This window comes from Hyla sarda, chromosome 3, assembly GCF_029499605.1.
Source record: "Hyla sarda isolate aHylSar1 chromosome 3, aHylSar1.hap1, whole genome shotgun sequence".
NCBI lineage: Eukaryota > Metazoa > Chordata > Amphibia > Anura > Hylidae > Hyla > Hyla sarda.
This window is the reverse complement of record NC_079191.1, coordinates 155611500-155636978: the sequence shown is the minus strand read 5'-3', so window position 1 is coordinate 155636978 and position 25479 is coordinate 155611500. Positions and strand designations below refer to the sequence as shown.

The window sequence follows — 25479 nt, the reverse complement described above, 5'->3', positions numbered from 1 at the left end:
AGGGGCATTTCCAGCCCCATGTTGCACTGTTCTGACCACCCAGGTGGTCCCTGTATACAGTCCATTCATTATCTTCTCTCCAGCACATCACCAAACATATGCTGTGTCTGCCTCACGTACGGACCACAAGTGCACATGCACCAATTTCCCAAGGACAAAGCACCTATCAGCAATGTGCTGGAGGAAAGAAGATGAATATTTATGAAGAGGGCTGAATTACAAGGACAGTGCAACACCCCCAGGGCTCCAAGATCATTATTTGCATTTTCTCATTTTTCTATATTTCTCTAGAACAGTGCAAGAGATTTAAGAAAAAGAAAAAAAATTCCATTAGAATCAGCATCACCCACGCTATTATCCTGTGTGAACAGAAAAAAGCGTGAGACTGATCTGTGGATTGGCATTAACCCTTTATAGTCAAGCCCATGTCACTGGGTGGAGTGTGGCCAACATATTCCACTTGGTTTTCTAACACGTTGAAGTGTTTCTTAGGGTATCATTTGCTTTTCAATTACAGAAATAGCTGCGTTGTTGTGTTTTTTCTTTATGAGATCTGCAGGAATGACCTGTGATGTCTGCAGTCATATCAGCTTGCTCTTTTGGCTCCAACAAGACTACACCATATGCACTTAGGCATAATCTCATTGTCTGTAACTCCTTACAGTGCTTAAAACCTATTTTGAGGAATCAAAGACTGTCTACTGAACATATGTGTCAATAGTCATCTATATATAGTCTTTGTATTAGCGCAATGTAATTATGACTAAACATAGACAACTAGAAAATAATTCACAAACACCAAAACAAACTGCAAATAAACATATTGAAAATTTTTCTTGAAAATCTACAAGTCTGTTCAGATCCTGTATTAAGTGTCTTAAGTGACATATGAGCAAGCTCAAACAGTCAGATATGTTGCCCTAGGCTACCACTGTATATACCTTTGTATGAAATCGTGCAGTCTACTATTTATAGTACATGCTAAGTGATGTGAACAGGCCCGTACACTAACAAGTGTCACGTGATAAAAGAAGCTTAGTAAAAGGAATTAAAAGGGGTTATCCAGGAATAGAAAAACAGAGCTAATTTCTTTCAAAAACCGCTCCACATCTGTCTCCAGGTTGGGTGTGTTATTACAACATGGCTCCATTCACTTTAATGGAACGGAGCTGCAGAACCACACCCAACCTGGAGACAGACAGGGAGCGGTTTTTGAAAGAAATTAGCTCTGTTTTTAAAAAAATATATATTCCTGGATAACCCCTTTAACCCCTTAACGACGCAGGACGTATATTTACGTCCTGCGCCGGCTCCCGCGATATGAAACGGGATCGCGCCGCGATCCCGCATCATATCGCGTCGGTCCCGGCGCTAATCAACGGCCGGGACCCGCGGCTAATACCACACATCGCCGATCGCGGCGATGTGCGGTATTAACCCTTTAGAAGCGGCGGTCAAAGCTGACCGCCGCTTCTAAAGTGAAAGTGAAAGTGACCCGGCTGCTCAGTCGGGCTGTTCGGGACCGCCGCGGTGAAATCGCGGCGTCCCGAACAGCTGATCGGACACCGGGAGGGCTCTTACCTGCCTCCCCGGTGTCCGATCGACGAATGACTGCTCCGTGCCTGAGATCCAGGCAGGAGCAGTCAAGCGCCGATAATGCTGATCACAGGCGTGTTAATGCATGCCAGTGATCAGCATTAGAGATCAGTGTGTGCAGTGTTATAGGTCCCTATGGGACCTATAACACTGCAAAAAAAATGTAAAAAAAAAGTGTTAATAAAGGTCATTTAACCCCTTCCCTAATAAAAGTTTGAATCACCCCCCTTTTCCCATAAAAAAAATAAAACAGTGTAAAAAAAATAAAAAATAAACATATGTGGTATCGCCACGTGCGTAAATGTCCGAACTATAAAAATATATCATTAATTAAGCCGTACGGTCAATGGCGTACGCGCAAAAAAATTCCAAAGTCCAAAAAAGCGTATTTTGGTCACTTTTTATATCATTAAAAAATGAATAAAAAGTGATCAAAAAGTCCGATCAAAACAAAAATCATACCGATAAAAACTTCAGATCACGGCGCAAAAAATGAGTCCTCATACCACCCCATACGTGGAAAAATAAAAAAGTTATAGGGGTCAGAAGATGACATTTTTAAACGTATAAATTTTCCTGCATGTAGTTATGATTTTTTCCAGAAGTGCGACAAAATCAAACCTATATAAGTAGGGTATCATTTTAACCGTATGGACCTACAGAATAATGATAAGGTGTAATTTTTACCGAAATATGCACTGCGTAGAAACGAAAGCCCCCAAAAGTTACAAAATGGCGTTTTTTTTTCGATTTTGTCGCACAATGATTTTTTTTTCCGTTTCGCTGTGCATTTTTGGGTAAAATGACTAATGTCACTGCAAAGTAGAATTGGCGACGCAAAAAATAAGCCATAATATGGATTTTTAGGTGGAAAATTGAAAGGGTTATGATTTTTAAAAGGTAAGGAGGAAAAAACGAAAGTGCAAAAACGGAAAAACCCTGAGTCCTTAAGGGGTTAAAGGGGTTCTCCGGTGCTTACACATCTTATCCCCTATCCAAAGGATAGGGGATAAGATGCCTGATCGCGGGAGTCCAGAAGCTGGGGACGCCCATGATCATGCACGCGGCACCCCGTTTGTAATCAGTCCCCGGCGACCACAGGGCCGGCTATCACGCCCCCTCCTGTAGGCTTGCATTGAGGGGCGGAGCGTGATGTCACACGGGGGCGGAGGCGTGACGTCACACGCCGCTGGCCCTGTAGTCGCCCGTAATCAGACCCGGAGCGAACACGCTCCGGGGACTGATTACAAACGGGGTGCCGCGTGCAAGATCACGGGCGTCCCCAGCGGCGGGACTCCCGCGATCAGGCATCTTATCCCCTATCCTTTGGATAAGGGATAAGATGTGTAAGCACCAGAGATCCCCTTTAAATAATTAATTCCCCAATGGGTTGGTTGGTTGGTGATCATTCCAAAATACCTAAACTGCAACTAATAATTTTTAGGTAGCTCTCCAACCTTAAAGGGGTTATCCACCATAAGGTGATTTTAGTACATACCTGGCAGGCAGTATTGGACATGCTTAGGAATGATCTGCGCTTGTCATGGGGTTAAATGGCTGTATTGTGAGATTACCATAACACTGTGGCTAGCTGTTTGTGAACTGGTATTTCATCTTACATCTTCCTCCCTCCCACATCCATTGAAACATAAATGAGCTGCATCCATTCAAAAGACCTGTGGTTTTCAATCAGGGTGCCTACAGCTGTTGCATTAGTTGCAGATTGATCTCTCTCCCATCAAGCGATCGCTCCACCCATTGAAGCAGACAGACTCCCTGTCATCAGCTGACTAGTGAGTCAGGTCTCGGCCGCATTGCAACCTGGGAAAAATCTGAGACAACAGTCATTTTGTATGCTGGTAAAAATGAATATTGGGTGAAAAGTCACAGAAGAATTGTGATAAAACCATCACACACAGGTACAGGCACTATATTATGAACTACACTAACTTTACAGCCCCTGTAGCATAGTCAATAAAAAAAAAAATCCAGGAATACCACTTTAACTTTTCTGTTGCCAGGACTACTCTATCACCCCTTTAGGTTTTTATTTTATAGCCAGAACCCTAGAATACAATCAACACAGTTACAACTCGATATGGGGGGGGGGGGGGGGGGGGAGAGGAGATACGAGCCAATGTAAATAGTGGAATGTTATATTGGTGTCCAAATGGTGCAAAGGGGTGTGTAGCATGTGATGTACTTAAAAATTTGGATACATGGATTCTAAATTTGGAAGGACATTATTGGGCATCCAACTGCCCAAGACATATATCTGATCTAGATAATATAGTATGGACTTGTGCTGTATACTGCTGAGACCAGCGATTGTCTGCGGTGGTGACACAGGTATACAGGAACATCATTAATGCAGCCATTTAAACAAAGCCAGGGAGGAGGATCAAGAAGTTGTCGCTGGGCATGGCAGTGTTTAAAAACGTGATAGATTAGTTATAGATCACTTTTATTTTGTTTTATTAAGTTTTCTAAAACGTTGTTACAAAGGTGGATGGACTCTTCATTATACAAAACCCTTACCAATCGCTAGATATAGCCAGGCCGGGTTAGCCATGATCTCTGCTAGCTTTAGGAGATGGCCCCTCAGACTTCTAATGGAGCCATCTCCTGCAAATGGATGGAGATTGCAGCCAGCCAGGGAGTAAAGCACCCTACCGTGAATTTTGTATAATGACAAGAGCACCAAGTTAAACCACAATTATGGTATCATAAAAAGTGGAGTCCAAGATCCAACGTATGTGACCAGGTAAAAATGTAATTGGGGAACTATTTGGTCATTATATTTACTGCAGATCACCATTAGCCTGTAAAGACCACGAGCCTTACCTTGTGTGTTTTTTGATAATTAAAGGGGTCATCCAGGAAAAAACTTTTTAATAGAAGTAATTTACAAATCTGTTTAACTTTCTGGAGCCAGTTGATATAAGAAAAAAAGTTTTTTTCCTGGAATACCCCTTTAAGCTAATTTTATCCAGTGATGTTTACATGGAAGAACTTAACTTTGGTTAGCACCATAATTAGCAGGACAGATAAATGTCACAATGTCTGTCTCATAGGCTGCAATGATTATTTAATAAAAAAAATACTTGTAGAAATTATGGAAACAACCCATGAGAGATTCAGCATCAGTGAAAATGGTACCTGGGGGTGATCCAATTCCGCTTCACCACATGTTAGATCATGTGAGCCAAATATATAATCCAGAAGGGATATAGTGTATTATCTGTACAGTAACCAGTTTAGGGTTTTTGGAGAAGAAGGGGCTTAAGAATGGTTGGTGACCTCTTTATACAAGGGAGCATTTTTGATCTTGAAGTGGTAAAACCTAAATATAGTGTTATAGATGCACAGAAGTTATAATATTGACAGATCTATAAAATTTACAAGAATATGACGGATGTTTGTACACAAAGTGGTGTCACATGTACTATTTGATATTTTGTTTCATACAACTCCTGATAAGAGAATTTTGAGGGGGGTTACAAAATGTTGGTGCTATAAACATCATTTGGAAAGAAAAATTGAGAACTGGGGTAAAGATGGGGTTAAACTTTCTAGAGAAGTACATGAAATATGTTTGAAATCTATAGGGAAAGGGCTAAGGCTAATCCAATTGAAAATTTTACATAGAGTCTAGTATTCACCGCTAATTGGATGTAGGGAAACCTCTAATTGTCTGACATGTGGTTATGAGAAAGCTAATTTTGCACATATGCTTTGGTACTGGAGAAAGTAAATAAGGTCTGGTCTGAAATTCAAATGACTATCCAGCTCTGTACCAAGGATGGGGAATTTAGCCTTGACCCGGGAATGGTACTGGGTATGATTAAGGGGTATGGGGAGAACAAACACTTAAAGGGGTATTCCAGGCCAAAACTTTTTTTTTATATATCAACTGGCTCCGGAAAGTTAAACAGTTTTGTAAATTACTTCTATTAAAAAATCTTAATCCTTTCAATAGTTATTAGCTTCTGAAGTTGAGTTGTTGTTTTCTGTCTAACTGCTCTCTGATGACTCACGTCCAGGGAGCTGTGCAGTTCCTATGGGGATATTCTCCCATCATGCACAGCTCCCGGGACGTGACATCATCATTGAGCAGTTAGACAGAAAACTTCAGAAGCTAATAACTATTGGAAGGATTAAGATTTTTTTTATAGAAGTAATTTACAAATCTGTTTAACTTTCCGGAGCCAGTTGAGATATATATAAAAAAAAAGCTTTTGCCTGGAATACCCCTTTAATAAGCTGGTAGCTTCTGCCAAGGTATACTCTCTAGAACAGTGGTCTCCAACCTGTGGACCTCCAGATGTTGCAAAACTACAACTCCCAGCATGCCCGGACAGCCAACGGCTATCCGGGCATGCTGGGAGTTGTAGTTTTGCAACAGCTGGAGGTCCGCAGGTTGAAGACCACTGCTCTAGAACATGGTTTAAAGGGGTACTCCGGTGAAAACCTTTTTTCTTTCAAATCAACTGATGGCAGAAAGTTAAACATATTTGTATATTACTTCTATTAAATAATCTTAATCCTTCCTGTACTTATTAGCTGCTGAATAATACATAGGAAATTCTTTTCTTTTTGGAATGCTCTCTGATGACATCACGAGCACAGTTCTCTCTGCTGACATTATTATAATAATAATAATGCTTTATTTATTGTTGTCCTTGGTGGGATTTGAACCCAAGTCCCCAGCACTGCAAGGCAGCAGTGCTAACCACTGAGCCGCCATGCTGCCCTTAGCATACATCTGCTATGCACGGTTGCTAAAATGGACACAGATGTCAGCAGAGAGCACTGTGCTCGTGATGCCATCAGTGTTCCAAAAAGAAAGGAATTTCCTCTGTAGCATTCAGCAGCTAATAAATACTGGAAGGATTAAGATTTTTTTAAAGAAGTAATTTACAAATATGTTTAACTTTCTGCCACCAGTTGATTTAAAAGAAAAAAGGTTTTCACCGGAGTACCCCTTTAATCTGTTGGGCCCAAGAAGTGAAGCATGTTTAGGATTGGTTAAAAAAAATATCTATTATTATGAATATGTATTAGCAAAGAGCTTTAAAAAGGGGGTTACGCATTAGTTGGAAGAACTGGTCTTAATTTTTCTTTTGATTCCTAGCTCAGAACATTATTTAAAATTTTTAGAATTTTTTCTTCTCTTCCCCTTTGCGAAGTAGCGGGAGGTGGGGGTGGGAGGTGCAGGATGGATTTATTAATGCCACAAAAGATGACGATGTAGCTGGGGATACATCAGGAGCTGAAATGATAGAGCTGCTGATCGATCCCATGTATGCATCAGCAGATTAAAATTCCCCATAAACATAAGCATCTGGATAATTCAAAGTAACGCTAATGGCTAAATGTAGTATTTTCAGACAAGCTAATAGATGGTATGGAGACAGAATTACAGTTTTTAGAATTGTTTTTTGCATGCCATTCACTTCCTTAGAGTGTTATATGTACGTAGGATGAGAAACCTTTCTAGATTATTTTATAACCACAGGAAGAGTTCTGATGGCTAATGTCCTCAGTGGCAAATGGGGTTCATGGCCCTATTTGCCTCTGAGGATGCCACAGTGTGATGAAACATGTTGAGGTGCACAGTTTTATAATCAGCTAAGCTCTGGGAAATGTATAAACTAAGTGCACACTTAGGTCTTAAAGGGTCAATAAAAGCATGTACCTGAGGGCAACAAACAACAAAAATGTAGTCAGATACATTCACATCCACAGAACCTTGCTGGGTGTTTTAATGTTTGGCTCTAGGTAATAAAAGTTAACCTCTTCAGGACACTTGTCATACCGGTACGTCATGGGACCCTGGTACTTAACGACACATGATGTACATGTACATGTGGGAATTCTGGTCCCTGCCGATCAGCAGGCACCGCGCGCAAATGCTCAGGGGGGTTATCAGACCCCCCCATGTCTGTGATCGGGGCACATCGCAAGTGAATTCACATTTGCCATTTGCGCGATTCCGGGTCTATGGTGACCTGGAATATAAGGGGGATCATGGTTGTCCAAGACACCCACGATCCCCCTGAAGGGATAGGAGTGAGGTGGCCCTCCTATCCCTGCTATTGGTCATATAGAGGCGACGACCAATAGCAAATCGGGGGCGGGGGGGTTACTTTCCGTTTCCCCGTTCTGCCCCCCCCCACAACAGGAGGGGCAGGACGGAGAAACCGACAGGGACCGGCGCCGAAGGTCACTTACCGATCTGCGGAGGCTGCGGGCTACGGTGATCGGCACGGCGTGGGCAGGTTTACAGTAAGTTTCCTGGGCGAAGTTTGAGCTGCGGCAAATTTTTCGCCACAGAGCAAACTCCTAGCAGGAAACTCACCGTAACCCGCCAGTGCGAACGTACCCAAAAAACAATACACTACACGAACACAAAATAAAAGGGTAAAACACTACATATACACCCCCTTAAACTGTCCCCCCCAATAAAAATGAAAAACGTATTGTATGGCAGTGTTTCCAAAACGGAGCCTCCAGCTGTTGCAAAACAACAAATCCCAGGATTTCCGGACAGCCACTGACTGTTCAGGTATGCTGGGAGTTTAGCAACAGCTGGAGGCACCCTGTTTGGGAATCATTGGTGTAGAATACCCTTATGTCCACCCCTATGCAATCCCTATGTAGTCCTCAAATGCGCATGGCGCTCTCTCACTTCAGAGCCCTGTCGTATTTCAAGGAAACAGCTTAGTGCCACATATGGGGTATTTCCGTACTCGGGAGAAATTGCACTACAACTTTTTCTCCTTTTACCCCTTATGAAAAGGAAAAGTTGGGGGCTACACCAGCCTGTTAGTGTAAACATTTTTTATTTTTTATACTAACATGCTGGTGTTGCCCAATATTTTGTTTTCACAAGCGGTAAAAGCAAAAAACGACCCCGAAAATTTGTAACACAATTTCTCCTGAATACGGAAATACCCCATATGAGGACGTAAAATGCTCTGAGGGCGCACAACAAGACTATGGAGTGGGAGTGCACTATGTACATTTGAGGCCTAAATTGGTGATTTGCACAGGGGTGGCTGATTTTACAGCGGTTATGACATAAACGCAAAAAAATAAATACCCACATGTGACCCCATTTTGGAAAATACACCCCTCACGGAACGTAACAAGGGGTATAGTGAACTTTAACACCCCACAGGTGTTTGACGAATTTTCATTAAAGTTGGATGGGAAAATGAAATTTTTTTCACTAAAATGCTGGTGTTATCCCAAAATTTTTCATTTTCACAAGGGAAAATAGGAAAAAAAAAGCCCCCCAAAATTTGTAACCCCATTTCTTCAAAGAAAGACCCCATATGTGGATGTAAAGTGCTCTGCGGGCAAACTACAATGCTCAGAAGAGAAGGAGCACCATTGGGATTTTGAAGAGAAAATTTGTCCAGAATTGAAGGCCACGTGTGTTTACAAAGCCCCCATAGTGCCAGAACAATGGACCCCCCACATGTGACCCCATTTTGGAAACTACACCCCTCAAGTAATGTAATAAGGGGTGTAGTGAGCATTTCTTCCCCCCCCCCCCCCACACACAGGTGTCTGACAGATTTTTGGAACAGTGATCCATGAAAATGAAAAATTTTCATTTGCACAGCCCACTGTTCCAAAGATCTGTCAAACGCCAGTGGGGTGTAAATACTCACTGCACCCCTTATTAAATTCTGTGAGGGGTGTAGTTTCCAAAATGGGGTGACAGGTGGGGGGGTCCACTGTTCGGGCACCACGGGGGGCTTTGTAAACACACATGGCCCCCGATTTCCCTTCCAAACAAATTATCTTTCAAAAAGCTCAATGGCGCTCCTTTTCTTCTGAGCATTGTAGTGCGCCAGCAGAGCACTTGACGTCAACACATGGGGTTACAAATTTTGGGGGTAAAAATTTTAAATTTGAGGGAAAACTAGCATCTTAGTGAAAAAAAAAAAATCATTTACACATCCAACTTTAACGAAAAGTCGTCAAACACCTGTGGGGTGTTAAGGCTCGCTGGACCCCTTGTTACATGCCTTGAGGGGTGTAGTTTCCAAAATAGTATGCCATGTGTTTTTTTTTTTTTTGCTGTCCTGGCACCTTAGGGGCTTCCTAAATGGGACATGCCCCCCCCCCCCCCCCAAAATCATTTCAGAAAAATTTGCTTTTCAAAAGCCAAATGTGACTCCTTCTCTTCTGAGCATTGTAGTTCGCCTGCAGAGCATTTTACGTCCTAACATGGGGTATTTAAATACCGTATTTATCGGCGTATAACACGCACTTTTTAGGCTAAAATTTTTAGCCTAAAGTCTACCTGCGTGTTATACGTCGATAAGCCGCTGCAGTTCAACGATTTAAAGCGGGCGCTTTAAATCAATGAACTGCAGCGACTTTGCAGGTGCAGAGACCTGCCGTCGCTGCCGGCTTCTCTGCCCCTGCCTGTCCTGGGGTCTAGAGCCCTGCTTCCAGCCCTTCTCTCCCCCTGGCTATCGGTGCCGCTGCCCGTTCTCTCCCCCAGCCTGTCGGTGCCACTGCCCCATTGCCAGGGGGAGAGAAGCGGCACCGGCAATGGGGCAGAGGCACCGACAGACAGGGGGAGAGAAGGGGCAGCGGCACCCATTGCCGGCGCCGCTGCCCAGTTGCCTCCCCCATCCCCGGTTGTATAATTACCTGTTGCCAGGGTCGGGTCCGCGCTGCTTCAGGCCTCCGGTGTGCGTCCCCTGCGTCGTTGCTATGCACTGCGAGACGCAATGACGTCTCTCGTCTCGCCGTGCAGTGCATAGTAACGGCGCATGGGACGCACACCAGAGGCCTGACGCAGCGCGGACCCGACCCCGGCAACAGGTAATTATACAACCGGGGATGGGGGAGGCAACGCTGCCCCATTGCCGGCGCCGTTTCTCTCCCCCTGGCTATCGGCACCGATAGTCAGGGGGAGAGAATGGGCAGCGGCGCAGACAGCCAGCGGGAGAGAAGCGACGGCAGCAGGGCTCTAGACACCAGGAAAGGCAGGGGGAGAGAAGCGGGCAGCGATGGCCTCTCTCCCCCTGCCTTTCCTGGGGGTGTATCGGGGTATACGCATGCACACACACGCACCCTAGTTTTACCAAGGATATTTGGGTAGAAAAACCTTTTTTACCCAATTATCCTTGGTAAAATCAGGGTGCGTGTTATAAGCCGGTGCGTGGTATACCCCGATAAATACGGTACTCAGAAGAGATGGGGTTATAAATTTTGGGGGGCATTTTGTCCTATTTTCCCTTGTAAAAATTTTTAATTTGAGGGAAAACTAGCATGTTAGTGAAAAAAATAAAAAAATTTACACATCCAACTTTAACCCCTTGGGGACGGAGCCCATTATGACCCTAAGGACGGGAGCATTTTTTGCAAATCTGACCACTGTCACTTTAAGCATTAATAACTCTGGGATGCTTTTAATTTGATTCCGAGATTGTTTTTTCGGGACATATTCTACTTTATGTTAGTGGTAAATTTTCGTCGATACTTGCATCCTTTCTTGGTGAAAAATGCAAAAATGTCATGAAAAATTAGAAAATTTTGCATTTTTCTAACTTTGAAGCTCTCTGCTTATAAGGAATATGGATATTCCAAATAAATGATATATTGATTCACATATACAATATGTCTACTTTATGTTTGCATCATAAAATTGATGAGTTTTTACTTTTGGAAGACACCAGAGGGCTTCAAAGTTCAGAAGCAATTTTCCAATTTTTGGCAACATTTTCAAAATCGGAATTTTTCAGGGACCAGTTTAGGTCTTCATATTAGAAATACCCCATAAATGACCCCATTATAAAAACTGCACCCCTCAAAGTATTGAAAATGACATTCAGTAAGTTTGTTAACCCTTTAGGCGTTTCACAGAAATAGCAGCAAAGTGAAGGAGAAAATTCAAAATCTAAATTTTTTACACTCGCATGTTCTTGTAGACCCAGTTTTTGAATTTTTACAAGGGGTAAAAGGAAAAAAATCCTCTCAAAATTTGTAACCCAATTTCTCTCGAGTAAGAAAATACCTCATGTGTGTATGTCAATTGTTCGGCGGGTGCACTAGAGGGCTCAGAAGCGAAGGAGCAACAATGGGATTTAGGAGAGTGAGTTTTTCTGAAATGGTTTTTGGGGGGCATGTCCTATTTAGGAAGCCCCTTTGGTGCCAGGACAGCAAAAAACCCCACATCGCACACTATTATGGAAAAGACACCCCTCAAGGAACGTAACAAGGGGTACGGTGAGCCTTAACACCCCACAGGTGTTTGACAACTTTTTGTTAAAGTCGGATGTGTAAATGGAAAAAAAAAATAATTTCCACTAAAATGCTGGTTTTTCCCCAAATTTTACTTTTTTACAAAGGGTAATAGGAGAAAATGCCCCCCAAAATTTGTAAACCCCATTTCTTCTGAGTATGGAAATACCCCATGTTTGGACGTCAAGTGCACTGCGAGCGAACTACAATGCTCAGAAGAGAAGGACTCCCCCACATGTGACCCCATTTTGGAAACTACACCCCTCATGGAATGTAATAAGGGGTACAGTGAGCATTTACACCCTACTGGCGTTTGACAGATCTTTGGAGCAGTGGGCTGTGCAAACAAAAAAACTACATTTTTCATTTTCACCGATCACTGTTCCAAAAATCTGTCAGACACTTGTGGGGCGTAAATGCTCACTGTACCCCTTGTTACATTACGTGAGGGGTGTAGTTTCCAAAATGGGGTCACATGTGGGTATTTTTTTTTTGCGTTTATGGCAGAACCGCTGTAAAATCAGCCACCCTTGTGCAAATCACCAATTTAGGCCTCAAATGTACATAGTGCGCTCTCACTCCTGAGCCTTGTTGTGCGCCCGCAGAGCATTTTACTCCCACATAAGGGGTATTTCCGTACTCAGGAGAAATTGCGTTACAAATTTTGGGGGTCTTTTTTTCCTTTTACCTCTTGTGAAAATAAAAAGTAAAGGGCAACACCAGCATGTTAGTGTAAACATTTTTTTTTTACACTAACAGGCTGGTGTAGACCTCAACTTTTCCTTTTAATAACGGGTAAAAGGAAAAAAAAGCCCCCAAAATTAGTAGTGCAATTTCTCCCAAGTACGGCGATACCTCATATATGGCCCTAAACTGTTTCCTTGAAATACGACAGGGCTCCGAAGTGAGAGAGCGCCATGCGCATTTGAGGACTAAATTAGGGATTGCATAGGGGTATTCTATGCCAGTGATTCCCAAACAGGGTGCCTCCAGCTGTTGCTAAACTCCCAGCATGCCTGGACAGTCAGTGACTGTCCGGAAATGCTGGGAGTTTTTTTTTGCAACAGCTGGAGGCTCCGTTTTGTAAACATTGCCGTACAATATGTTTTTCATTTTTATTTGGGGGGGGGGGGGGGGACAGTGTAAGGGGTGTATATGTAGTGTTTTACTCTGTATTATGTGTTAGTGTAGTGTAGTGTTTTTAGAGTACATTCACACTGGCGGGTTACGGTGAGTTTCCTGCTAGGAATTTGCGCCGCAGCTCATACTTGAAGCAGGAAACTTGCTGTAAACCCGCCCGTGTGAATGTACCCGGTACGTTCACATGGGGGGGGGCAAACCTCCAGCTGTTTCAAAACTACAACTCCCAGCATGTACTGACAGACCGTGCATGCTGGGAGTTGTAGTTTTGCAACAGCTGGAGGCACGCTGGTTGGAAAACCTTCAGTTAGGTTCTGTTACCTAACTCAGTATTTTCCAACCAGCGTGCCTCCAGCTGTTGCAAAACTACAATTCCCAGCATGTACTGATCACAGAAGGGCATGCTGGGAGATGTAGTTATGCAACAGCTGGAGGTACGCAACTACAACTCCCAGCATGCCGAGACAGCTGTTTTCTGTGTGGGCATGCTGGAATTTGTAGTTTTGCAACATCTGAACTGCTACAATTTGGAGACCACTGAACAGTGATCTCCAAAATGTGTACCTCCAGATGTTGCAAAACTACAACTCCCAGCATGCCCAGACAGCAAACAGCTGTGTGGGCATGCTAGGAGTTGTAGTTTTGCAAGATCTAGAGGGCAGTGTAGAGATCACTGTGCAGTGGTCTCTAAACTGTAGACCTCCAGCTATTGCAAAACTACAAATTCCAGCATGCCCACAAAGCAAACAGCTGTCTGGGCATGCTGGGAGTTGAAGTTTTGCAACATCTGGAGGGCTACAGTCTAGAGACCACTATAGTGGTCTCAGACTGTAGCCATCTAGATGTTGCTAGGCAACTACTCACCGGCTTCCGTCGCATCCGGGAGCCGTCCTCTTCTGCCGCACGCCGCCGCAGATCTCCGTCGCCGCCCCCCGATCGCCGTCGCTCCGCAGCCTCCGGAGGGGTAAGTGGACTCCGGCGCCGCTCCTCTTCGTTTTCCCCGTTCTGCCCCGCCTATTGTGGGTGGGCAGGACGGGGAAAACGAAAGTAAACCCCTCCGCCCCTGATCTGCTATTGGTGGTCGCGTATAGACCACCAATAGCAGGGATAGGAGGGGTGGCACCCGTGCCACCTCACTCCTATCGCTTTAGGGGGATCGTGGGTGTCTTAGACACCCGCGATCCCCCTTCTATTCCGGGTCACCGGGTCACCATAGACCCGTAATGACCCGGAATCGGCGCAAATCGCAAGTGTGAATTCACTTGCAATTTGCGCCGATCGCCGTCATGGGGGGGGTCTAATGACCCCCCTGGGCATTTGCACGGGGTGCCTGCTGATAGATATCAGCAGTCACCCCGGCCCGGTCCCCGCCCGGCGGGGACCGAAATTCCCACGGGCGTATGGATACGCCCTTCGTCCCCAACAGGTTAACGAAAAGTCGTCAAACACCTGTGGGGTGTTAAGGCTCACTGGATCCCTTGTTACGTGCCTTGAAGGGTGCCGTTTCCAAAATAGTATGCCATGTGGTTTTTTTTTTTTTTTTTTGCTGTTCTGGCACCATAGGGGCTTCCAAAATGTGACAGTCCCCCCAAAAACCATTTAAAAAAAAACTCACTCTCCAAAATCCAATTAACGCTCCTTCCCTTCTGAGCTCTCTACTGCGCCCGCCGAACACTTGACATACACATATGAGGTGTTTTCTTACTCGAGAGAAATTGGGTTACACATTTTAGGAAGATTTCTCTCCTTTTACCCCTTGTAAAAATTCAATAACTGGGTCTACAAGAACATGATAGTGTAAAAAAATGAAGATTTTGAATTTTCTCCTTCAATTTGCTGCTATTCCTGTGAAACACCTAAAGGGTTAACAAACCTTTTGAATGTCATTTTGAATATTTTGAGGGGTGCAGTTTTTATAATGGGGTCATTTATGGGGTATTTCTAATATGAAGGCCCCTCAAATCCACTTCAAAACTGAACTGGTTCCTGAAAAATTTCGATTTTGAAAATGTTGTGAAAAATTGGAAAATTGCTGGTGAACTTTGAAGCCCTCTGATGTCTTCCAAAAGTAAAAACATGTAAACTTTATGATGCAAACATAAAGTAGACATATTGTATATGTGAATCAATATATAATTTATTTGGAATATTCATTTTCCTTATTAGCAGAGAGCTTCAAAGTTAAAAATAAATGCTAAATTTTCAATTTTTTCATCAAATTTTGGCATTTTTCACCAAGAAATGATGCAAGTATTGACAAAATTTTACCACTTAAATAAAGTAGAATATGTCACGAAAAAAAACAATCTCTGAATCAGAATGAAAGGTTAAAGCATCCCAGAGTTATTAATGCTTAAAGTGAAAGTGGTCAGATGTGCAAAAAATGGCCGGGTCCTACAGTGAAAATTGGCTGGGTCCTTAAGGGGTTAAGCTATAAACAAGTCTAAAGTGTATGAGACAATATAGTAACCTTTATACCTAAGGCAGTACACTTCATTACAAACAGTTGTTATACCCTCCTTGCATTAGGGTCTATGGGTGGGAATTCACAAACAGGTTTAGAGCCTTCCTGTTGTGTAGAAGGAGCAGAAATGTCTGCAAGTTTTTGCTGAAGTGATTTTGACTATACAACAAGAATTTAGGTTCTTCACTTTGCAGGGGTTGCTGATTTATAAAGTACAACTTTTCTTAAAATTGCACATTTGTTGCAAAGCCCTCAATCTACACAGACCTGGCTTAGGGTGTATTCACACTATGTTTTTGGGATACAGGTGGCAATTTTTTTTTTTTTTTTTATCCCATTCATTTAAAATGAGCCGGCTGCAGTCAGAGACTCCGGTTGGCTCATTTTTGAACTGTGACCACGGTTTTCAGAATTATCTGACTGCAGACGGCTCAGTTAAATGAATGGATGTGTGAAAACATAGTGTGAATGGAGCCTGACAAAACTGGCTGTGGACAACATTTTAAAAAAGTTGCACCCATTGGGTAAAAAATAAATAAATAAATATCGCAGAGGAGGAATCATACAAAGTGGTCTCCTGAAGTGATTTATTGTATATTATAATAAATATGTTGCACATAGCAAAACAAAAGCAGAAATAAATGACTTCAAAACAAACTTTTTAAAGATACACAACAATAAATGTCCTTCTATAAGTTTGTAAATAGAGGTGTAAGAAAAAAATTGATTCTGTCATTTATCCCGATATTTCATTAGACAATACTAGTACCGATTCAAAATATGTTCGAATCGATCTTTTATAAACAGTCAGGGATGTGGAATTCCAATCGCCTGATGCCCGGCACATGCAGTTACGGGCACGGGGCAGGGGAATTTTTCTGGCCCTTAGCCCTGCTTCGGGCAAGAAGGGCCGGACCTGAAAGCCCCCGACAAGCACGGCAGCGCTCAGAGGGGTGTATGGAGCAGGCTCCTGACTCGAGCCCGCTCCATACTCTGCAGCCCACGGCTGTTCTCAGTAGCTGGGGGCCACCGCTAATAGCCAGCATGCGGCGATTGCCGTGACTGGCTATTAACCCTGACAAAGCTGACAGCGGTGTCTAAAGGGACCTGTGAATGCTCCCTGGTTGGCTAGTGGGGTGTATTGCCCCCTGCAGTGCGATTGCAGGCGGGTGGGGGGGGGGGGGGGGGGCACAATCCACTATAGAGGTAGCCGGAGGGCTTACCTCTGCTTCCCTGGTGTCTGTGGCTCTGTCATTGATATAGCCTGGCTGGACTAGGCTCTATCAATGGATAGCAGAGCACACAGATTAATGGAGTTCAATAGAACTCTATTGATCTTCATGAGGAATCTAATGATTCCTCCTAAAAGTCCCCTAAGGGACTAATAAAGTGTAAAAAATAAAATGTTTTAATAAAACTTTAAAAGACACACATTAACCCATTCCTTATTTCAAAATTCCAAATCACCCCCTATTCCTATATAAAAACATGTAAACATAATAAAAATAAAACATGTATTTGTACGACCAATTAAAATATAACAATATGTATCCCATAAGGTAAATGATGTAAATGTAAAAAAAATATATAAAATAATAATAATTTTTATAATATCCCACAAAAAAAGTTAAAAGATTAAAAAGTCAGATCAATACCAAAATGGTACCGATACAGAATTGGGATATATCAGGATATACTGTATCCTCATACGTGTATCGTGATACATATATCGCCAGATTCTTGCCAATTCACACCCCTATTTGTAAATGCCCTGAAACCATATAGATGTAGTAAGTAATATTTGACTGCAGCATATAAATGGTTAAAGTAAAGGATCAGAGGTTTCTCTGTTTCTGGTGGTAAGAGCCAGAACTCCTCTAATATTGTGTACAGGAGACCAGTGCTGGGCCACTTCTGTCCTGCCAACAAAAGACGTATCATGGCTATTAGGGGGTTAATCAGGGATGAATCAGCCAAATCAAAGGGCTGCAGGATTTTACTGAAGACGGACATTTAAATTACCCCCCAAGATGTGTTGAAACCTGACACTTCTGCTTGTGTCTACGTGCACATATATTCACACATTCAGTAGACTTGTAGAGACCAAAAACTCCCCATGATCCACATAATAAACAATCAGAATAGCAGGCGGCCTAAAGAGGTCCAAGGGGTGACTATATGTGCAACTCCTTATTCCTATAGTAGAAATGGGGGGGGGGGGGGGGGGGGAGCCTCTCCCCATAATGTCCTATTCAGTGGGCAAAAATAACCCCTGATTTGGAATGATAGCATGAAGAAAAGTTCCTGTCTGCCGGATAAGTTTATTTTTGCCAGATTTCTCCTTTAAGCCTTTTCTTTTATATGAAGCAATGCATCTAGAATTATGTCTGGATGAAAAATCTGGACCCAAAGTATTTCTCACCCGCTCAACATCAGTATTGCCGCGACCCTACTTCATGCTGGTCTGTATAGTTGCTGAGGCATTTGTATCATGCCCAGCGAGTATTGTGCACAGGTCCTATTATATTCAATAGGAGACATGCCTCTGTAAACTTTAAGGGCAGTGTGACACATGCTGCATATTTTCTGCAGCTGATTTTGCTACCCACTGACTACAATGGGTAGTAAAATATGCAACACATGTGACCCTACCCTTAAAATAATTTACCTTAACTGGTTGCAGTCTAAGGGTGCGTTCCCACAGGGCGCATACGCAGCGTATTTGACGCTGCGCAAAATGTATGGCAGCAGCGGGAAATACGCTGCGTATCCCTTGCTCACTATACACACAGGGCTTTCCGGCGGCAGCCCTATGTGTGTAGTGAGTTTTGGAGGCGGGGCCGCGCGTCACAGACACGCCGGCACACGTCCCCGCCTCCAAAACTCACTACACACATAGGGCTGCCGCCGGAAAGCCCTGTGTGTATAGTGAGCAAGGGATACGCAGCGTATTTCCCGCTGCTGCCATACATTTTGCGCAGCGTCAAATACGCTGCGTATACGCCCTGTGGGAACGCACCCTAAGGATGAGCAGTCTCGTCCTAAGACGGCAAGCGGTGTATGACGCAGGCTCCCGACTTGAGCCCGCGGATACCGGCTGGCCCCCAGCTGATTCCTGTAGCTGGGGGCTGCTGTAAATAGCCGACATGCGGCGATCGCCGCGGCCGGCTATAAACCCTTTAGATCTCCGCTGTCAAATTTGATAGCGGCGTCTAAAGAGACATTTAAACCCTCACTGGTGGTCCAGTGGGGTGGATCAAGCACAGAGCACACGTGGTTCTATGGAGTTCCCTAAGGACTAAGGCTAAGGCTAAGTTTTCACTTGTTTATTTTTCCTGTGCTTTTTTTGTGTAAAAAAAAAAAGCGAGAAAACCGCCAGTGCAATTTCTAGCGTCTGACGTTTTTTCTGGCGTTTTTGCGTTTGATTGGAAATTGCATTTTCAAAATTTTAATTCATTTTTAAACAGGGCACTAAAAATGTAGCCGACAATAATAAAAATATAGTGTGTGTTTTTCCCTTTTTTTGTATGAATTTTTTTTAATATTTTTTAGGTAGTACTACTACTCCCAGCATGGAAAACACTGTTCCATGATGGGAGTAGTAGTACCTGTACTAATAGACAAATCGCCCTGGGTGTCACTCCTGACACCCGATGCAATAGTCCATAATATAGCAGAGATGCGGAGCGGCTCTATACAGCGCTCACATCTCTGCTCTGTAATTCGGCCAATGATGTGAAAGAACATCACTCATTCATATTTTCCGCCCAGAGTGGGGATTGGCCGGATGGTGGCAGCCAATCACAGCTCTCAGCGGGAAATATGAATGGGGAGTGGCCGGCCGGAGTAGAGTGCAGAGATGCAAGCGCAGGAGAAAGCCGCTCCGCATCTCAGGGATGAAGGATGATCGCAGCGGGTGTCAGGAGTGGCACTTGCTGTGATCTGTCCTTAACTGCAGGTACTACTGCTCCCAACATGGAGCACACTCTGCTAATAGACAGATAGCAGCGAGTATCCCTACTGACACCCGCTGTGATCGTCCTGTATAATGTATAGATGCGAGAGGCCGCTCTTCTCTGGTCCCCTGCACTGCCGTATATATACACATATTCATATTTCCCACAGAGTTGTGATTGGCTGGAGCCATCTGGCCAATCACAGCTCTCTGCTGGCAATATGAATAGGTGTATATATACGGAATTGACCTTTTCTTGGCGTTTCCTGTGTGTGACCTGGATAACTTTTTCAGTACTTTAAAATATCATAGTGGGCAAAACCCTTTAGGGTCTATGTACAGAATCCTGCATATATTTGAAGTGCAGGATTTAAAGCTGCAGATTTTATGCTATAGAGTTTAATGTAATTTAAATCACTGAACGCAGCTTTAAATCCGTGGCTTAAAATCCTGAGCATCAAATATGATTACAAATTTTTATTATTACCCAGTTATTGTGTCCACATACATATTCAATCCTTACTGCTACCATACTCCCTGACCCCATCTTTACTGGCTGACATGTTTTCTGACGCCATACTTCCTAACCCCCTTCATACTGACCCCACACTTCCTGACTCCATCCTTACTGACTGACCCCACACTTCCTTACCCCATCCTCACTGACTTACTTCACACTTCCTGACCCCATCCTTACTGACACATCACACTTCCTGACCCCATCCTTACTGACTGACCCCACACTTCCTGACCCCATCCTTACTGACTGACCCCACACTTCCTGACCCCATCCTTACTGACTGACCCCATCCTTACTGACTGACCCCACACTTCCTGACCCCATCCTTACTGACTGACCCCACACTTCCTGACCCCATCCTTACTGACTGACCCCACACTTCCTGACCCCATCCTTACTGACTGACCCCACACTTCCTGACCCCATCCTTACTGACTGACCCCACACTTCCTGACCCCATCCTTACTGACTGACCCCACACTTCCTGACCCCATCCTTACTGACTGACCCCACACTTCCTGACCCCATCCTTACTGACTGACCCCACACTTCCTGACCCCATCCTTACTGACAGACACCACACTTCCTGACCCCATCCTTACTGACAGACACCACACTTCCTGACCCCATCCTTACTGACTCCACAGTTCCTGACTGACCCCACACTTCCTGACCCCATCCTTACTGACTGACACCACACTTCCTGACCCCATCCTTGCTGACTGACCCCACACTTGCTGACCCCATCCTTACTGACTGACTCCACAGTTCCTGACTGACACCACACTTCCTGACCCCATCCTTACTGACACAACACTTCCTGACCCCATCCTTACTGACAACACTTCCTGACCCCATCCTTACTGACAACACTTCCTGACCCCATCCTTACAGACACCACACTTCCTGACCCCATCCTTACTGACAACACTTCCTGACCCCATCCTTACTGACACAACACTTCCTGACCCCATCCTTACTGACAACACTTCCTGACCCCATCCTTACTGACAACACTTCCTGACCCCATCCTTACTGACAACACTTCCTGACCCCATCCTTACTGACAACACTTCCTGACCCCATCCTTACTGACAACACTTCCTGACCCCATCCTTACAGACACCACACTTCCTGACCCCATCCTTACTGACACCACACTTCCTGACCCCATCCTTACTGACAACACTTCCTGACCCCATCCTTACTGACACATCACACTTCCTGACCCTATCCTTACTGACAGACATCACACTTCCTGACCCCATCCTTACTGACAACACTTCCTGACCCCATCCTTACAGACACCACACTTCCTGACCCCATCCTTACTGACACCACACTTCCTGACCCCATCCTTACTGACAGACACCACACTTCCTGACCCCATCCTTACTGATCCCACACTTCCTGACCCCATCCTTACTGACACCACACTTCCTGACCCCATCCTTACTGACACCACACTTCCTGACCCCATCCTTACTGACACCACACTTCCTGACCCCATCCTTACTGACACCACACTTCCTGACCCCATCCTTACTGACACATCACACTTCCTGACCCCATCCTTACTGACACCACACACTTCCTGACCCCATCCTTACTGACACATCACACTTCCTGACCCTATCCTTACTGACAGACATCACACTTCCTGACCCCATCTTTACTGACTGACTCCACAGTTCCTGACTGACAACACACTTCCTGACCCCATCCTTACTGACAACACTTCCTGACCCCATCCTTACTGACACCACACTTCCTGACCCCATCCTTCCTGACCCCACACTTCCTGACCCCATCCTTACTGACCCCACACTTCCTGACCCCATCCTTACTGACACAACACTTCCTGACCCCATCCTTACTGACACCACACTTCCTGACCCCATCCTTACTGACCCCACACTTCCTGACCCCATCCTTACTGACTGACCCCACACTTCCTGACCCCATCCTTACTGACACCACACTTCCTGACCCCATCCTTACTGACACCACACTTCCTGACCCCATCCTTACTGACCCCACACTTCCTGACTTCCCGGTGTGGCTCGGACACATTAGCCGTTGGTAACAAAGTGCCCCAGCACATAGGATGAAGTTGGTGTGTGCCACCATGTGTGGTGCAGCAGGATGGAATGGCAGCTGTCGGAATCCCCATGTGCCAGGCCAGGCGCTGTAATCCTGTCAGTGTTGTCAGGGGGATGCCCTCATCACTATGGCGGTGTCACGTATGAGGACAAGAGCCGCACACCCCGCATATAAAGTTGTGTAACTCTCCCATATGTCCTCCACAGCCATGACCGTGTCAGCCCCTCACACCTCCCGCCGCCATCACCTCAGGACGGCGCCACAACACACACAACCAACGGCAAAAAGTTCTCAGTCCGGACTGAGATTGAGGCCTACACGGATCCCCGGACTATCCTGCGGGGCTGCCCCAGATCAATGCGCCGAGTACAGGACACGTACCAGCTGCTGCCAGACCCAGCGCACCAGGAAGCAGTCCCTCCAGGAATCCATCGCCCAGCGGCGCCCCCGATCACCGAACCAGCATGGCCATAGGGCAAACGACACGGAGTTTGTCGGCGACTCCCCCGCTGTGAGGCCGGCCCCGTCCGTCAGCTCCCTCCGCGGTGCGCGCTCACGACAGCAGTACAGGACGCGGGGAGCGCGCACGGGAGTGAAGCCGAGGACTGGATCCCGCCCAGCGGCCGGAGCGTCACTTGACTGGGCGTTGTGTGGAGCGCGGAGCCGGGCTGACGGGGTGGAGGATGGCGCTGTCACTTGAATGGCGTGCTCCCTGCAGTGAGCTGGCACCTGTTCAGCACTGCTGTCCTCCCGTACAAGCAGGATCTGATAACACAGTGCACCGGAACAGAGGCTGTGAACAGTAGTGTGACCATCGATCAGCTGCTGCAGTACATGTGCCCATTATACTACACCAGGATGTCTCCAGTTGGTGCAAAAACTACAACTCCCAACATGCCTTTGGCTGTCCGGGCATGCTGGGAGTTGTAGTTTTGCACCAGCTGGAGGAACCCTGGTTGGGAAACCCTGCACTAGACAGCAACCTGCCATACAGGATGTGTCACCTGTCAGTGAATGGAACCGTCAGCAATCAGTCTCCTGGTTGGGAAACAATGCACTGGACAGCAACCTGCCCTACATTATGTCACCTGTCAGTGAATGGAACCCCCAGCAATCAGTCTTCTGGTTGGGAAACCATTCACTAGACAGCAACCTGCCATACAGGATGTGTCACCTGTCGGTGAATGGAACCCCCAGCAATCAGTCTCCTGTTTGGGAAACAATGCACTGGACAGCAACCTGCCATACAGGATGTTTCACCTGTCAGTGAATGGAACCCCCAGCAATCAGTCTCCTGGTTGGGAAACAATGCACTAGACAGCAACCTGCCATACAGGATGTGTCACCTGTCAGTGAATGGAAACCCAAGCAATCAGTCTCCTGGTTGGGAAAAAATGCACTAGACAGCAACTTGCCATACAGGATGTGTCACCTGTCAGTGAATGGAACCGTCAGCAATCAGTCTCCTGGTTGGGAAACAATGCACTGGACAGCAACCTGCCCTACATCATGTCACCTGTCAGTGAATGGAACCCCCAGCAATCAGTCTTCTGGTTGGGAAACAATGCACTGGACAGCAACCTGCCATACAGGATGTGTCACCTGTCAGTGAATGGAACCCCCAGCAATCAGTCTCCTGGTTGGGAAACAATGCACTGGACAGCAACCTGCCCTACAGCATGTCACATGTCAGTGAATGGAACCCCCAGCAATCAGTCTCTCTTTTTTCTTCCATTCTTCTATAAGTGACTAGCAGGCACCGATGAAGTTTTTTCTCCTTTATGACTTTCACAGCTCGAGATTAATAAAGTTCTTTTTTTAACCACTCACTGACCAAGCCATTCTTTATTTATTTTATATTTCCTTCCAAGTAGCCACTTGGTGGATTATTTCTGGCAGGACTAGTTTCACTTGAAAATGGCACCATTTTGGGATTCATAACATAAATTGACTAACTCATAATATTTGGGGGGGCTGTGGAATCATGGGAATAAAATGCAAGTTTTGCGCCTTTCACCATGCCGTAAAAGAAATGTGATAACTTTATTCTCTGGGTCACTAGAATGATAGCGATACAAAAGTTTTATTGTTTCTAAGTAAAAAAAAAAATAATAATAATTTATAATTTTCTTTTAATTGTTCTCTCGTCAGAGTTGTTTGGGGGCTTTTGTGGGATAAGTTTTCGGTTTATTGCTTTCCTTTTTGTATATACTGTATATGACTTTTTGATTGCTTTTTTATGTTTTTTGGGAGGCAGATTATGAAAATACACCAATGTTGGTATTTTGTTTTTTAATTTAGGCTTGACTGTGTGGAATAAATAATGATATCATTTTAGGTATGATATGATATAATACACTTCATTACATTGTAGTGCGGTATATTATGCTGACAGGAAATCTATGCAGCCGTGCCAGAGGCAGAAGCACATACATGGCAGACCTGGGGGACCTGCTGCCATGGAAACCCATCAGCAACAGGCGATTGTGTCGCCAGACTGCCATTGGGGTCCCAGAGGCCTGCAAATGCATTAAATGTTACAGTCATGTGGTATGTTATAGGTTAAACTGCCAGGATCAGAGATTTTCTCAGTCCGGGGTGTCATGCTGACAACCGAGCTCCTGGGGTGCCAGCTCTGGGGTGCCAGGCTGCCGCCATGAAAAAGGCAGGGCCTAGCCAAAGTCCCATTAGTCACTGCCAAAAAAATATTGACAGTTGGTCACTAAGAGGTTAATAAAGTAAAAGGAAACAGTATCTCTAAAGACATCATATGACATAGAAAGAACTGCAATACAATTGGACTAAATCGCATATTGAAGGGGTACTCCGCTGAAAACATCTTATGTCTAATCGAGGGGGTCCCACCTCTGGGGACCCCTGCGATCTTCGCTGCGGCACCCCTGTCATTTGGTGCAGGGAGCGAACTCCACTCCGTGACCGATGACTGGCGATGCCAGCCACCAAAGCCCCCTCCATTCACGTGGAGGCATGATGACTATGTACTAGCCGTCACGGCCCCTCCCATAAATGAGTGGAGGGGGTGGGGTGTCACAAATGCAGAAGCTGCAAGCTTCTGTGTTCCGGACGTCACTGCTGCCGGCCCGATGTTTTCAGCGGTGTACTCCATTAACCCCTTAAGGACCGGAGGTTTTTCCGTTTTTGCATTTTCGTTTTTTGCTCCTTGCCTTTAAAAAATCATAACTCTTTCAAATTTGCACCTAAAAATCCATATGATGGCTTATTTTTTGCACCACCAATTCTACTTTGTAATGACGTCAGTCATTTTGCCCAAAAATCTATGGTGAAGCGGGAAAAAAAAATCATTGTGCGACAAAATTGAAAAAAAAACGCTGTTTTGTAACTTTTGGGGGCTTCCGTTTCTACGTAGTACATTTTTCGGTAAAAATGACACCTGATATGTATTCTGTA

The 25479-nt window shown here is 45.0% G+C and overlaps 1 protein-coding gene across 7 annotated transcripts in view; it reads right to left on the bottom strand.

Moving 5' to 3' along the window:
* Positions 1 to 25092, bottom strand: part of ATP11B (ATPase phospholipid transporting 11B (putative)) — a 162058-nt gene extending 136966 nt beyond the window's left edge. For 2 of the 7 annotated variants that reach the window (XM_056565291.1, XM_056565293.1), the window contains exon 1: positions 22432 to 25091. In XM_056565291.1, coding sequence (XP_056421266.1) covers positions 22432 to 22482 — 51 coding nt within the window. In that variant the 5' untranslated portion in view covers positions 22483 to 25091. Of the gene's footprint in view, positions 1 to 22431 lie in introns of all 7 variants that reach the window. The other 5 variants (XM_056565289.1, XM_056565292.1, XM_056565290.1 and 2 more) reach the window with 5 other exon arrangements.
* Positions 25093 to 25479: the final 387 nt, after the last annotated feature.